At 38.9% G+C, this 15995-nt stretch overlaps 1 protein-coding gene across 3 annotated transcripts in view; it reads right to left on the reverse strand.

Annotated features, from left to right (window-relative positions):
* Positions 1 to 7461: 7461 nt before the first annotated feature.
* The window catches only part of asic1b (acid-sensing (proton-gated) ion channel 1b), a 184381-nt gene continuing 175847 nt past the window's right edge, over positions 7462 to 15995 (reverse strand). For all 3 annotated transcript variants that reach the window (XM_085457586.1, XM_085457584.1, XM_085457585.1), the window contains 4 exons: positions 10662 to 10753; positions 10293 to 10372; positions 9601 to 9702; positions 7462 to 8931 (listed from right to left, as the gene is read on the reverse strand). In XM_085457586.1, the coding sequence (XP_085313712.1) occupies positions 8836 to 8931; positions 9601 to 9702; positions 10293 to 10372; positions 10662 to 10753 (370 nt within the window). In that variant the 3' untranslated portion in view covers positions 7462 to 8835. The remainder of the gene's footprint in view (positions 8932 to 9600; positions 9703 to 10292; positions 10373 to 10661; positions 10754 to 15995) is intronic.

Here is a 15995-nt window from a genome sequence, read left to right on the forward strand (position 1 = left end):
GGCCTTGGACTGTCTATGTGCACTCTGCCTGTTTTTTTGACCTCAGCAAGTTAATCTAGATTTTTGACTGACCTCTTTGTGTTTATCTTGTTAGCCTTCCTTGTGTTTTGCTTTGGTACTGACCGTACTAAGCTGCAAGTTTGTTTTACAGTCATGTAAAAGTGAAAGTTTTTACAGGTCTAAATACAGACATTAAAAACTAAATGCATCCTGTGACTCGATAGCTTTTAGATCTTTTTGCAGCAATAACTTAACAACATATTGTTGTGGAGAAAACTTGTCTTTAGAATTCTGCTTAAGTTCATTTAGACTTGCAGGCATTCTTTATGCACAGTTCCCACCACAGCATTTCAGTTGGATGTCTAAACTTCGACTAGCCTATTGCAGCAGCTTGAGTCTTTTCTTTTTCAGCCATTGTAGATTTGTTGGTGATCCAGTATCATTGTCCTTTTGGACAATGATTTCAACCAAACTTCAGCTGTTGAACAGATGACCTCACATCTGGCTCTAAAACACTTTGGTTCATGGTCGACTCAGTAACTCCAAGGCCCGTAAGTTTGTGCTTTGACGGTTGATATGAGGTGTGTGAGCTGATACCCTGTGTTTGGTTTTTGCCAACGCAGTGTTGTGTATTATGGCCAGACAGCTCCACTTTGAACTTGTATGTCTAAAGGACATTGCTCCAGAAGTCATAATGCTTGCTCAGCCGCAAGTTTGCAATCCTAAGCCATGCTGCTATGTTTTTAGAGAGAAGAAGCGACTGTCTCCTTCCAGTCCTTCCAACCAAAATATAATTTTTCAGTCTTTATCTAGTTACACTGCCATGAAGTAGGAAATATCTGTTGAGTTTAATAAGTATCTCATGTTTTTGTGTTTTTTGAAATTTTCTAAGCACTGCACAATGTGATCTTTGGGTGACTTTGCTGGAATGTCCAATCCTGCGAAGATTCTGGGATAGTGTAAACACACACCTAAATGCTCCAGACCAGCAACCTGCCACAACCTCTGCTTTTATGGAGGTGCTCCCAATTGGTGATGATTTGTTGATTATCAATACCTGGCTGCCACTTACCTTTTTAATTCCTGGCTGCTAATATAATTTTAATGGAAACGTTAAGCGTGTACTCATTTTTCACAGGAGTGCATAGACTCCTGTGAAAAATGTTCTTTTTCACAGAACTGTACCTGTCTGCCTCTGGCTCTGTAATTTGGCTCTATTTTTCTTTCACCGTAATTATCTCGAGTCCAAAGTGACACTTTTAAAAAAAATTTCCCCTCTAAATTAAAGTGCATATGAAATGATTGATAAATATAGGTGCTTGAAAAGATAAACCTTGTGTACCATTTTTGTACTTTGGCACTTGTTTAAAAGTAATTACTTTAACTTAATTTCACTGAACATGAAGGGAAATCACAGCCTTTTTTAAATTAAGAAAGGTTATAAATGAAATAAAACTAAATCCAAAAACATTATTGTGTTTGTGTGTTGCTCCCCCATTTTATTCTTTAATTAAACAAGTGCTAACTTGAAGTACGAAGCACAAGAAAAAATAGCATAAGTCAGTATCTGACAAGTAATCTTGAAATGAAAATGAAATGAAGATAATGAAACTGTTAATTAACTAAATTAACAGTGGAGCATTGGCACCTTTTATCATAATCTGATTGCATTTTCTTCTTTCAATCTTTGATAAATTATTGGCAATACGGGCTCAGTGACTATGAAAATTAGCCTTTTGCTTATCTCTCTTTTTTCAGAACTGTAATTAAAATTCATTGTCCCTCTAACCAAATGAATAAACTTAATTATATTCAGCGTCTGATATCTCTCCAGGCTGACTGGTGACTAAAAACCAGTTCTATGGATGCAATGTGCAGCAAACCAAAACAAACAACTCTGTCTGGATTTGTAAAAGTTAAACAAAGGTTAACACTGTCTTGTTTGGTATGCCATCCAGTCAATCTGTCTGCCAGGGACTGCAAAATGGATTAAAACAAAACAAAACAGCATGTGAGGCCCTCGTAGAGAGACATTTGGAAGGAATATCCTGTCGTGACTGAGTGGTAGCCATTAAAAGGAAATGCTGGATGCTTTCAAAATAATGCAGTAAGTAGTTTTTATTTATTAGTTAACGTCATCATTCATCATGCAAAGGGCAGTAGACTGCAATAAGAGAAGTACTTAGTGTGACCATCCAGGAATTTCAAAATGCTTTTCTATGATCTTGGAGAACTTGCTGATGTTCTTTGGTGGTCTCAAGACATATCAAGCTGATACTGCTGTGAAGTTGAAGATGGCTCTTTATCCTTTTGTCCATCATCCTACCAATTTCATTAAATGACTGACGCAAAAAATGAAACATTTTAAGATTTTAACATTTCCTTTTTTGTGCAGAATAACTAATGAAAAATCTAAAACTGTTTTGGTACATCATTACTGGCCTGGAAACAAATCAGTATGGACTATTAATCTTAAAATATTCAAGGACAAGACAGCAATAGTGTCCTTCACCACTGGGCCTCCCAAGTCTGACCTCAGAGTAGTTGACACAAGTGTCGTTGGCTCTGAAGCAGTGTAATGACAGTGGGCCTTTGGGTGAAGCAGGAAACATCTTGGGCTAGGCAGAAAAGAAAAATATGGCACATCACATCATGCCTTTAATGTGGGAGAAAAACAGATGTAATTTTAAGATATTTCTTAGGAAACTATTTTCAAATGTTTTTCAATGTCTTTTTTTGTGGACTAAATTCATCAGGCACAAATGAGTTAGAGTGGCTGGGTTTGAACCTCGGATAAAAGCATTGTGCTTTGAGTTTGTATGTTCTGAGGTCAGATTTTTCCTACCATCAAAAATAAATGAAATCTCTCAGAAATGTGCCCTTCACCAATGCTATTGGCCCTCTGTGACTTCCCACTGCTCTTAATATGGGGATCAATAAAGATGTTCTGAGTAACGTTGCCAAAAATGGCCTAAGAAATCCAAGACCAGAAACTCAGGTAGGTTAGATAAGTCTCTATAAAAAGGCCTTTATTTTACAAGGTTTAAGAGATTAAAAATACACCAATGTGTGCCAGCTTACACCTTGTTCAGGTGTAGAGATACAAAGATACAAATCTATCCATATCCTTTTTATGTGAGGGGTCTTTACACTTGACCTATTGAGTGTTAACTATAAGATTACAAATGAATAAAGGGTAAAAAGAGTGACGCATGTGGCGGTAATCACTAGGCTTGACTACAAAGTCTCTAAAAAATAAACAAACATAGCTAAAAAAAGTTGAACCCGCAGTCATGTTTGTTTGAATTTTCACTCTCGAACAGAGTTTAAAAAAATCCTGAAAAAACATCAGACACCACATTTTCTTTCATCGTAGGGTTTTATAAATTAGTAAATCGACTCCTTCCTTGTTTATTAGGTGATTAAATCACAACTGCAGAGACCTCATACTGGATGGTTTTTGAACTGAAACATGACATTCTTTGAATGCATTTTTTAGCATGTTTCATCAAAAGACATGGCCAGTATGAGGCTGCTGTACCTCTGAAGTGGTTTCTGTTTTGACAAGTAAACAACCAGTCAGAACCTTTAACGCACTGGATGTCAGCTGCTGAATCAAACACGTTCTTGTTTCCAGACTTTGATGTTATTGCACTTCCGCCCCAATTAGTATGGAGCTACAACAGTACAAAACATGGCAGCCCATCTGTTTGCATAACCTGTCTGTGTTTGACTGGAGAGGAGTTGTGTGAGTGCAAACCAGAAAGGAGGGGGGATACATTATGATTTTTTTGGAACAAGGTGAAGAAAAATCCTCATTTATGGGACTCAGAAGCACCACATTGTGCTTCAAATATTCAAGGGGGTTTTACCTTCTGTGTGGGTAAGATAGCAGCTGATTAGGTTTATCCTTTAGAGGAGAGAGCAACTTTGATACCGAACAACAGAACAGGGGGTTAAACTTTTAACAGATGAATAGGCAAATCAGATGTACCGAGTCTGGAATCTTTGAGTGGTGAGAAACCTGACTGCATGGCAATTATTAATCATCTTAACGAGCTGAATGTAAAGTGAAGCCCAGAGGAGCCGGCCGCGGCCTTATCTATGACAAACGGCTGAGCATCCTAATTGCACTGAGAGATCTGACAGGATAAATTTATACCAGAAACGTGACTCATCTGACGTGCAGGCAGGAGTGAGAGGATGAAACAAGTGGGAGTGCCAGCCCTTCTTTAAAAATTCATTTATTTCTGTACAGTATAGATCCAGAAATATAAAGCAGTTCACGGCACATGAATCACAAGTAGGGCAATAAGGGTTAACTTTACCAGCAGCTTTCTGCAAATAAAGTATAATGCAATAAAATAGAAATACCCAAGCCAAGGTCACTTTTTTCATGCAATGCTGTTATTCTTTATATTTCTATTGGGCAGAAGTATTCAGAACATCTACCTTAATAAAAGTAATACAACAGAGTGCTAGAATACTATTCATACATGACGTCGAGGGAATTTACAGCCTTGGCAGAGGTATGTGGACTGCTTTTGTTGATTGAAATTATAATTTATTTCTCAAATACAATAAAACAGAAGTCTAAGGCAGTACGCAATTTAAGTACAAACCTGTGTATCATCATTTAATATAATATTTTAATAAGTGGACTTCTCCTTTTAGCCACTCGTGGTGAGTGGTTTCATAAGGTCTGTGCATAACATTTCACACTGTGAACAAGAAACCTGTGACAGTTTTACAGTGGTTAACACCATATCAGAGTAACAAAATTATCAAGTAAATAAATAGCTACGTATCAACAGTAACATTGTGCCTAGAATCTGCCAGAGCCAGTCACCATCTCTTCTTTTACCACTGGGAATACTTTGGACTTTAATTTCCACACCTGTTCCAAGTGTTCCTTCAACCTCTCCTACGTCATGCTTTGTCTTAGCTTGGATTGCCACATGAATCACAACTGCTGTCTTCTGTTCCCCCTCAACCAAAACTGTGTCTGGTTGGCTGGCCAGCAGCTGTCTGTCTGTCTGTCTGGAACATGAAATCCCAAAGGACCTTAGCCCTGTTGTTCTCAGCCACTTTCAAAGGTGTTTCCTACTGGGAATTGGGGACTTCTAATCCATGTGGCGCAGATGTTGCTGTACACTATTCCGGCTGCTCGGCTATGCCTCTCAGTAGGTGCTGTCCCAGCTTGAATCTTACATTCTGCTACTGTGTGTTGGATTGTCTGCCTGTCACTTAGGTCCTCTGAGCCTGGTGTTTCTTACAGCTTGATCTTGTACTGCCCCAGTCAGAGGATCTGTGCTGTCCTTTCGGTCACCTGTTTTCAGCCACTGTGTTTTTCTTAATGTAAGCCACTTGGTTTTCTAAGATATTTCCTTCCCCTCTTGCTCATCACCATCCGTCTTCAGCTGCCTAAGGCGCTCTGGTAGCAGTTCATCTTGGGGGGTCATCTTCCTGATGCATTTGTGAATGCTCCTTGTTTCATCCTGGATCATGGCTGTGATGCTTACTAATCCTCACACTCCCTTGCTTCATTGCTCACAAAGCCTTAGGGTGCTGGCCTTGGTCGGACCCCTGCTTTGTGAGGAGTTTTGTGTCTTGACATTAGTGGCATCTCTCTCCTCAGGTGGCCATCTTATTATTGTGTACAAGCAGGATGAGTTTAGGACCCAGTGATTTTTAGTGTGTGTTTGTTTCATAAATGACAAAAGACAGCACGCCACATTGTGAAGCAGGAGTGTCATCTCCTTATTGATGGAGATGATAAGATGTGATAACGGGATTAAGCGGAAATTACCTCAGATTTAAAAAGATCTTGTGCGCGAGTGCATGTTCTGTGATATCAGAAGGCGAGATTAAACTGTCAGCTGTGGGTGAAAACATAAGCACAACAAGTCTCATTAAAATATAAGAACAAACAATAAAGGTTCCCTGCAAGAAAGCCGCCTGTACAGTAAATCACATCCAGCTGGTGATTATATGAGGGAGTTAAAGCCGTTTAAGAAGGACAGACAGTTTGGGGTAGATTCCATTACAGGAGCAACTCTTATATACTGTCCACAGATTGGCTGTGTGTCAACCAACAAGGTGAAAGCAAGGAGGGAGCCATCATCTCAGATATTTCCACTTGCAAGTAAATGAGGGCACAAAGCCTGATGATTTAACCTCATTCATGGAGAAAAGAAGCCAAGATTTCAAACAACGCAGGAAATTAAACAATTAAACCACCAGATTGCAGGAAACTCTTGCTAATCCAGAATTTTTGGAAAGATTTTCAGTTTCTGAACTCCCGCTGATATTACCACCTCCCACACAGCCCCCACCTGCTTTGCCCTGGAGGCTTATCAGGATGCAGCAAGCATCTTCTGCAGGATTTCTGTCACTGGCAGGCAGTGCTCCTGTATTCTGACCCTCCCCACAATCTACTGATTCGCAGGCTATTGCTCACTCAAAGACACAAATGCCAGCAGGAAATGAGCATCTTTTTTCTTAAAAAAACAAACTTGTTTGATTAATTTGTCTTGTTGGCAGGGCTAACAAAAAACAATAAAACCATCAGGGATAAAAGGCAAAATCATGTTTCAGACATTTAAAACAAGAAAAAAAATGTCATCATATATTGTAGGTGATACGAGCTTTAACACTTGTATATTAATGTGTGGTTACCAGCTGAGGTTTCTACTCTGAATAATAGAAAAAAATAAGTGCTTGCTCTCATTCGATGAACAATGCTGATATGCGGTTCTGCACTTAAAGAAATCATGAAAAAATTATAAAGCAAAAGTAAACTTCTCGTCCTCGACTAACCCCTGACGTCTCGTAGCAGTGGACCGAGCAGCCAAATGAGTACAGGACATGATTTCTGAGGCAGACCGTGGTTTAGGTGGTACTGGGCTCTAATATTCACAGAGTCATGCATCACCAAGCTGCTTTTCTAATATAACTGTGGCAGTTGGCAGCACCAGATGTACAGTAGAATACTGCTGGCTGACTGACAATCTTGATAAAACTTGTATCGGCTGTGCAGGATATTTCTCATCCATCCTTTTGTCATACAGCAGCTGAATCTGTAATCATATTTCAAGAGTACTGTGCTCCAAAATACCAGTGTTGTGGCTTGAAGCTGTTAAAATGCAGCACAAATGAATGGCTGCCGTAGATAAGCAATATCAGTCTTGCCCCCAAACTCTTTCATAATGCTGATTTAATTCCAAGAAAAATGTTGTATGAAGCAAAACACAAGATAACATGTCGATTGGGGAAATAGAGATAGCAAAATGCCTTGGATGGAGTGCAGAATGCTTAATCAGATTTTCTAAGTGCAGCTCATGATTAAAAAATGAACATTTAAACAGTAACTACAGCTGGAAAATACACTGCTTTGTTTCTGTTTGCCTGTTCAAGCAAAGGAACAAAGAAACAACTAAATTCAGTGAAGAAAACAAACAATTTTCCAAAACGATATCTGCATTTTATTTATGCTTTGATAACTAAATAGACCAGGCTATTACCTGGAAAATGGAGACAGGAAAATCAGGCGCTGCTGAGTGTTTTATATGAAAGAAAGAAACAATCAAAAACAGTCGGATCAACACGATATTAATAATATGACAATATATCAAGAAGAATAGTACGTTTTCTTTTACATCACCTCTACATACTGGCGGTATTGTGCTTTGATAAGACTTTTGCAACTAACACAGATACAGAAAAAAAAATGTAACAACCCCACACAAGGATTTTAGCAATCAATCATTAGGAAACAAAACAAAGAAACAAAGAACAGAAAAACCCTTCTCACTTCATCCCGTGGTCACATGTGAAAATGAAAAAGAAGTGAAAGAATGAAAAAACAAAACAAAATCATAAGAAATGAAATTAGGTGCAGCTCATCCATTTGTGCAATCAACAAAACACTCAACATACCTAATGTTGCAACACTGTCCCTTCACACACACAAACGCACACAGGAATATATGGCATGTATCATTGTCATGTTTCTGTAAATGAGGCAGACTTGGTAAATATAATGATTAAATGTATATAAGTCTATATATATATAAAAAAAAATCAATCAAAATTAGAAATGATATGAAAAAAAAACATGCACTGGACAAATACAAGCATGCATTTACATGATGAGACCTGAAATCTTCACCAGTACATTAAATGGTAGATGATGCACCTCTACCACCGTCGCCACCTCCACTTACATCGCAACCCCCTGAAAGTATTTCCTGCACACGCAACTACACTCATTGTGAACAAAGATACATTCGCAAACAAAGTACACAGAGTCCAGCGGTTGTTTTATGAAGCACTGCAACAGTTCTAGATGTTGCTACATGTGGAGTAAGCAGTATGAATATTCGTCACACTAGCAAGCCGGTGTTGTGTGAAACCATCATGTGTTGCTGTGCTATATAAAGGCATGGGGGCTCTTTTTTCTGATCTACTGTCTATGGTGAGATAACTGTACATTTTCCCTTATTTATTTCTTTATTTTTTTGTCTTTTGAAAGAGAGGTCCATGTTGGCAAGGTTTCTCCATGAGCATCCTTTTCGGCAGTAATCCAGAGGAAAAACACAGAAGAGTGCTGCATGAAATGTTCTCCGGAAAAATTACAGATTTTTTTTTTTTTTTAAACATTTAGGACTTCCTCTGACAAATTCTTTGTCACGATTGATTCGTCCATTTTCCTCAGTTTTCATGTAAAAAGTGCATCTGTTAGATTAGTATCAGTTCCTCGCCCTCCCTGCGTTGGACAGTTGTCGTTGTATGGTGGCTTTGGTTGCATAACACGCACTTTCACCTGGGTTCTGCTCAGCAAGTGAAGTCTTCAAAGTTACCCTGGCCTGGATGATGAGGTAGCATATTGCCAGGATACGTTGATGGTGTACGCAGGTTCTCACAAGGAGCCTGAGAGAGAAATGGGATGAGAGAGGCAGACAGTCAAAAGGCAGGTAAGAGAAATGATCAGCAGAAGATATAGCATTGAGATCGAAGGAGCATAAATGTGCAAGAAAACCTAAATAAAAAGCTCATAAACACTTTCACAGGAAAACATGACATGAGCAACAATTCGGGCTGAGATGAGTGAGGAAATAAATTCTTCAGGAATACTTTGAAAAATGCTGAAAATAATGGTGAACAGAAAAGGAGAGGACTACAAAGTGAAGATCAGTTGTGGAGAATATCTTTCCCTTCTCTGTCTGAGGTCTGACTTACAATTAAAGTGAACTGGCTTCATTTACACTTGGAAATAAGTGAGCTGTCACACCTTCCAAAGCTGTCCCCCAGCTTTGATTAAATTCCAGCCACTTTCCGCTCTCCTACTTCTCCCTCTCAATTTTCTCCCCCTCTCATCCCAATCACTTTTTCACTCTCTACCGTGTCTCTCAAGTCCCCCCCCCCCAAACTTCCTCCATCTCTATCTCTTCTCTCTCATTTGCTCGTCTTCCTACCACCACCCCACCACCTCCTTGATCTCGACTCCAGTTGAGAGCAGTGAAGACAAAGCAGAGAGTGTGCCCCTGTCAACGCAATGCCGTCTGACACAGTGAAAGTACTTAACAGCACACTACTGACATGGTGTTTCACATCATCCAGGCTCAGCACAGCTCCCCGGTCATTGTTTTTGCGGCCTTTGTGTTTCTTCTTCATGCACCGGCACACCTTGTATTTGATCACCTGAAAATAGACGAGCACACCTGTTACCAAAAAGTACTTTCTTGCTTCTGGTGAGCATCCAAGTGTTCTGTTTTTGGTTCATCATAGTTCAAACCCACATACTTGACTGGAATAGAAATGTGATTTATTTTATGTATCTATAAATATGCTTGCGCGGTGACCCTGCACATGAGCAGTAGCTGCTTTGCTCTGCCCATCTCTCTCTCTCTCACACACATTTCTAATCAAGGACTAACAGACACACACATAAAAACACTTAGTACTTCAGTTGTAAGAGAAGGGAGGAAGGAAGTGTGGAGCACAGAGTTACTCTAATGAGAGTGGACATAGACATCCTGACTAATCTAAAATATAATACATTCAAAATGTTAATGTATTCAGCGTTGCTACTGCTAAGATGTGAATGCCGTGCAGAAATGCAGAAATGGGCTGCAGGGTTGTGAGGGACAGAGCGTTCGTCATGCTCGCTAAAACACGTCCTTGTGCGCATGGTAACGCTGTGTGAAAAATGAAATTTTGCCAGCAAGTCATTCTATTTTGCTGGAGTAGCACAGATGACCATAAAAACACAATAGATATTCGTTTTTTACCTCATATAGATAGTCAATGAGTTCAAGAATGGTGAGGATGCTGGCCCCAATGAAGAGACCCATCTGACCACCAATATCACCTGCAAAGAAAAATAAGGAAGCAAAACTTGTACCTGAATACATTCACGAAACACAGGTCAGCTTTCACACACACTTTGCGTCTTTTTTTACATCTAAAAGGTGAGAAATGTAACAGCAAATATAGACGTTTGCAAATATGCAGTTAAAAAGATTAAAGAGACACTTTTGTGTCTCTTCTGGGACCTGAACACCTCATAAAAAATGCAAGCACTTGCGCTACTGTCATTTTAGATACAAAGCAACTGTCATGCTGCATACTGCACATTATCTTGACAGCCATTTCCTTACCCAGAAGGCCTGCCAATTCATAGGCTTTCTTTTGTTCGATGGTTTCGTAGTTCAGCGCTTCAAAGTAGATATCCAAAACCAGAATGTTATCACTGTTAACAGAAAGGGAAGCAGGCAGTTTTAATTCACATATTTAAAACTAACAGTTTACATTTCAAACACGTTTCTATCAGTGCGTCTTCAGGCAGAGGAGGTGATTGGTGAGTCTGCCACTTCCTGCAGATAACAGAGAAGATGCGTTAAGTTGAGCAAATAACCTGTCACCACTTACTAATTTCCCCTATGTGGGTCTGCCCATTGAGGAATACAAGGGAAATGATGGTAGCTGTTTGATTTCATACTGTGTTAAAGTCTAAAACTCAGGACTTCAGCATAAAGAAGAAGAAAGGGGATTAGTTTAAAGGCCCAGGGCAAGACAGACTATTATTGTAATTCTTAAATATCCTCTCTCTGGGTGAAGTCAGACTTTACACCCCACTGGGGTTGGGATCAAAACCACAGCTTGACTTTGTAGTTACATGATTTTCAGTTTTATACCTTAAAATACAAGTCCTGCATTATAAGACAAGTGATAAGCTGCCAGTCCTAAGATCAACTCTGCTGAAGCCAAGGGCTCATTTTAAATGACTCGATGCAAATTGTAGCTGGTAACATGGTGATAATGTGGAGAACATTTTAAAATTGCCTGAGATCTTATACTTCAGGTCACTCTGACTGCACTGACTTCTTTTTTTAAAGCCCATCAGCAGTACACACAATGAGAAACAGTCATCAAACACTTTGAGGTCAGTGGGTCTCAGCGTTTATTCACCTGCACACTGATAATTACAAATCAACAATGGCTGTGTTCCATTAAGTGTCCCTGAAAGCCAGCATGTGCAATAAAACGAGCCTAGACCTGGCTCACTCAAATTAATCACAGCCTTCAAGTCAAAGTACAAATGTCACAAAAAATCATTTTAATGAAGGTAAAACAAAATATCATGTTATTAAATATGAATGAGTTGGAGTTTTTCAGCCCAGCAGGTTTTTGACTCTGGATGAATTTCAAAAGCATCCATCAGCTTCTGGAAGCTGTGGGAACTCTGTTCTTTCTGTCAGCTCTTGCCAACATTTTACAGTAGAGTGGATGTAATCTGCTGTTCCCCCGTTGGAAACTAGTAAACTATGTGGGCCTTTATAAGAGGATGGTCAAGGTGGCTGATGTAACCCATGAGATTTTGATATGTGAATTGGCAAATTGGATATGTCATGCCCACGGCCGTGAGATTATTTTAATGCTTGGTTGTGCTTTTAAATTATCTGATTTATGATTGACATAAAAACTCTTTCTGAAATGTGAATTAAACCTTCAGACAGCCAGCCAACCATCACTGAGGTTGGGCTAAACCACTGTAACATTGACACTGCAGCACGAGTACTCACACTTAGCCACTTCAAATTTTTACTAATTACTTTTACTAAATAAATGTAATTATTTACCTTTATGTTTCAGTTTCAGCTGCACACAACACACCTCCCTCAATAATTTATCAATTTCTTCTGTCCGTTCAGACTGCTCTGGTAAATCCTAATTTGTTCTAAATTTTAACTTTAACTTTTGTGCAATTATGTCTAAAATTTGGTGGAACGGTAACATTGTCCTCAACTCCTCAGATGACCTCCCAGACGAGGCGGCGCACTTACCACTAAATCACCGAGCCCCCAGTATCATGTAGAAACAATACTAAATCAATTGTCCTGCAATAACTGCACAGTGAAAATATTAATCAGAATCAGAATCAGAATCAGAATACTTTATTGATCCCTGGGGGAAATTATTTTTTGTTACAGTGCTCCATTTTAAACCAACATTAAGACAAGACAGACAAATAATAATATTTGGATTGTCCAAAATCAACAAATAACCTCACCATGCAACACATGTAGATATTCACTACATTAGGTACACCTGTTCAACTGCTCATTAACACTAATCAGACAATCACATGTGAGCAACTCAATGGATTGAGGTTTGTACACATGGTGAAGACGACCTGCTAACGTTCAAACTGAGCACCAGAATGAGGCAGAAAGGTGATTTAAGTGACTTTGAACGTGGCATGATTTTAGGTAGTAGATTAGCTGGTTTGAGTATTCCAGAAACTGCTGATCTATAAGGATTTTCTTGCACAAAAGAGAAAATATCCAGTGAGTGGCAGTTCTCTGGGTGAAAATGCCTTGTGGATGTAAGAGGCACAGGAGTGACCAGACTGCTTTGAGCTAGCAGGAAACAGTAATTCAAATTCAGTAAGTAATTATGATGAAGCTGAGGAGAGGCCAGCAAACTGATAGGAAGGCAACAGCGACTCAAATAACAACTGATTACAACTAAGGTAATGAATGCACAACCTGATGTTAGCAACATGTGCCCAATAAAGGGGCCAGTTAGTGAATATAAATGATGTAAACATGTTTTATAATCTAAAAACAGTCCCAGAGTCCCAGAGATGTGGATCTGATCACAATCAAATAAAATGTCAAAGTGTTATTTAAAAAAAAAACAAAAAACAAAAACATAAATGCAAATATTTTTAGGCTAGGTGTAATTTGAACATTTACTACACATTCAGTTTTTCCCCAGATCCTAAAAAGACAATTTTTTCTACCTTTCACGATGTTCCAAATTTAGACATGAACAGCAATGATTGACAGGCCATATTTATTTATTATAAGATTATTTATTAAAATTTTTTTATTTTAAAACTTTATATCAGCGACTTTTACCACTGGTACTGCTTTAGCTCCTGATATATTCTCTGGGGTACAGATGCTGCAGGTTTTCAGTCACTGATCTTCTATCTTGTTATTGTTACTGACATTCTTGGGTACTTTTTCCTGATCTGTAGGCCATCAGTATGGGTTGTCATGCTGAAGTTTCAGTGATGCCTCTTGGCTGTCACATGTTCCTGCTGCTTAGTGGGTTAACCTGAGACACATCTGATCACAGTTGCTGTCAAACAGTGGATTAAGCTACATGTCTACCTTTCTTTCTCTGTTTGTGGTTCCCAACAGAAAGACGACAGACAGTCCACTGTCACGGACTTCAGTTTCACATCACCAGAGACTAAAAAGCCGGAATACCAAAACAAAGCTAATAGGGCTGAACGATTATGGAAAATAATCTAATTGCGATTTTTTGCCCCAAGATTGCGATGCGATATGCGATTATTTTTTAAGGTCTTTGTCTTCTGTATTATTAAACAAAGACAAGCAATACATCATATAGTCTGGCCAATACTATATTACATTAATTTTAAACTGTTCTTTCCTGGAAGACAGACCTCTGTTATGATGACATGAGGTGATGCATGAATTGATGACTGACATTTTTATTTAACTTCTTCAATCACAACAGTATATTTGAACACACACAATAGTTTATTTTTAGCTTACAAACATCTGAGCATAAAGTGCTGACAAGGAACCCTGGTGTAAACATTAAAATGAAAGTCAGTACAATGTGCAGATTGCAGAAATATACATAAACAAAATCAGTGGCTTTACCACACTCAGTTTTTCGACATCTGTGAACTACTAGACAGTCATTCAATTAAAAAATAATATTAAATAAATAAAACTAATAAATAAAAAATACACACATCTTACTGATCTCTGCAGTCAGTAACATTACACATAAAGTGCAAACATAATAGCAATTGTATAAACACACACACAAACACGCCTTTAAAATTTAAAGGCGTGAAATTGGACGGTCTAGCCTTCTGATCTGCGTCACCGCTGTCTCGGTGGAGTTTAATAAACTCGGCCGTCTGCTTCTTGCTATCTAAAATATAACCAGACACTGGCGTAAATTCTCGACTGTCTCATACTTCTGTTTAATAAGTTTTCTGTTTGACGTTTAGTCAGCTGTGTGAAAACCAAGGAGGAACCCACCCGGGGGATTAATAAAGTTTTATTTTATCTAATCTAATAACTTTAATCTCAGCCAAACCGATTTACTCACGAACAAACAAAACACTGAAAAAAGCCCAACAATAACATTTTTAGGTTGTCTAAGTGACTTATATATTACGTTTAACCCGAGCAGCGAAACTCCGCGGTGATCTGAAAATGATGTGCCGGGAGTTGTGCCGTTCTCGGCCGCATCAGTAACCCTCGAGCTCCCGGCTAGCTGTCGAGCTGGTGGGTAGCAGACGCCTCTGAAAACGTCGAAGCACTTTTGCAAATATGGGATATCTTGATAAACCGAGCAGATATTTGATGTTTACACAACTACTTTCTCGCCTGAAAATATTTTAAAAGTTTATTTTGTGACCCAGAAAGATTAGTATGAGTAATTTTAAAACTTAGTAGCGGCCGCCATTGTTGGAAACTGGAGTTTGGCTGGGCCGCGCTATGAATTCTGGGATATGGTAGTAATTTGGACAGCCTTCGGCGCGTCGCTGTGACGTAATTGGTCATGTCGCAAATGCGATATATCGTTCAGCCCTAAAAGCTAATGTGCATCAGTATGACACCACTTGGAAATTTGGCCAGTCAAAGAAATGAACTCGATGGATTCACTTGTGTCCACAGGGAATTTCTTTCTGAAGGGAGAAGTGAAAGGTTTTTAACAGCAGTCTGGCTACATATGGTGTAATTATCTTGCCTTCAACCGCTCTGCCGGGAGTGATAGATAAAAGATCCAACTATTATTGTACCCTCTCCTCATTTCCTTGAACTGCTTTTGATCTCTTCAGTACATTTGGCCAAGAAACACTCAATACTTGGTCGATTAATCAAGTTAAGCTCTGAATGTGAGTTCCTTGCTCTATTTTCTCCCCTCGATGAAAAAAAAATCCAAGTTTTAGAAAGTGAAAGGGTTACTACACTCACTGAGGAGCCTTTAAGGAAGTAAGTAAAAGAGAAAATCAACCCGAAACACATCGGTTCTGTTAGACAGAAAAGAGAGTGGGTCATTTAACTTGTTTAGTGGCAGTTTTCTTGTCCTTACGGGTAACTGATATCGGTGGCATGAACTTTTATCAAGAGATTTAAGATAAGATAAGATAAGATAAGATAAGATAACCTTTATTAGTCCCACACGTGGGAAATTTGTTTTGTCACAGCAGGAAGTGGACAGTGCAAAAGTTATGAGGCAAAAATTAGAATACATTTCTGATGTAAGTGTGCTTGTATTCTGAAGTGGCTTAATCTGTCTTAATCCCTCACAATCAGGACCGCAAGCTATGTTTCAGCCAGTACTGAATTGCTAAATGATGACAGAAAGGAAAATCCAGTGCACAAGTGAAAAAACACAGAACTCCAACCAAGTTGCGTTTGGTATATATT

This window comes from Copadichromis virginalis, linkage group LG5, assembly GCF_057382275.1.
Source record: "Copadichromis virginalis isolate Kocher_CV1m ecotype Utaka linkage group LG5, C_Virginalis_male_GT1.1, whole genome shotgun sequence".
Lineage (NCBI taxonomy): Eukaryota > Metazoa > Chordata > Actinopteri > Cichliformes > Cichlidae > Copadichromis > Copadichromis virginalis.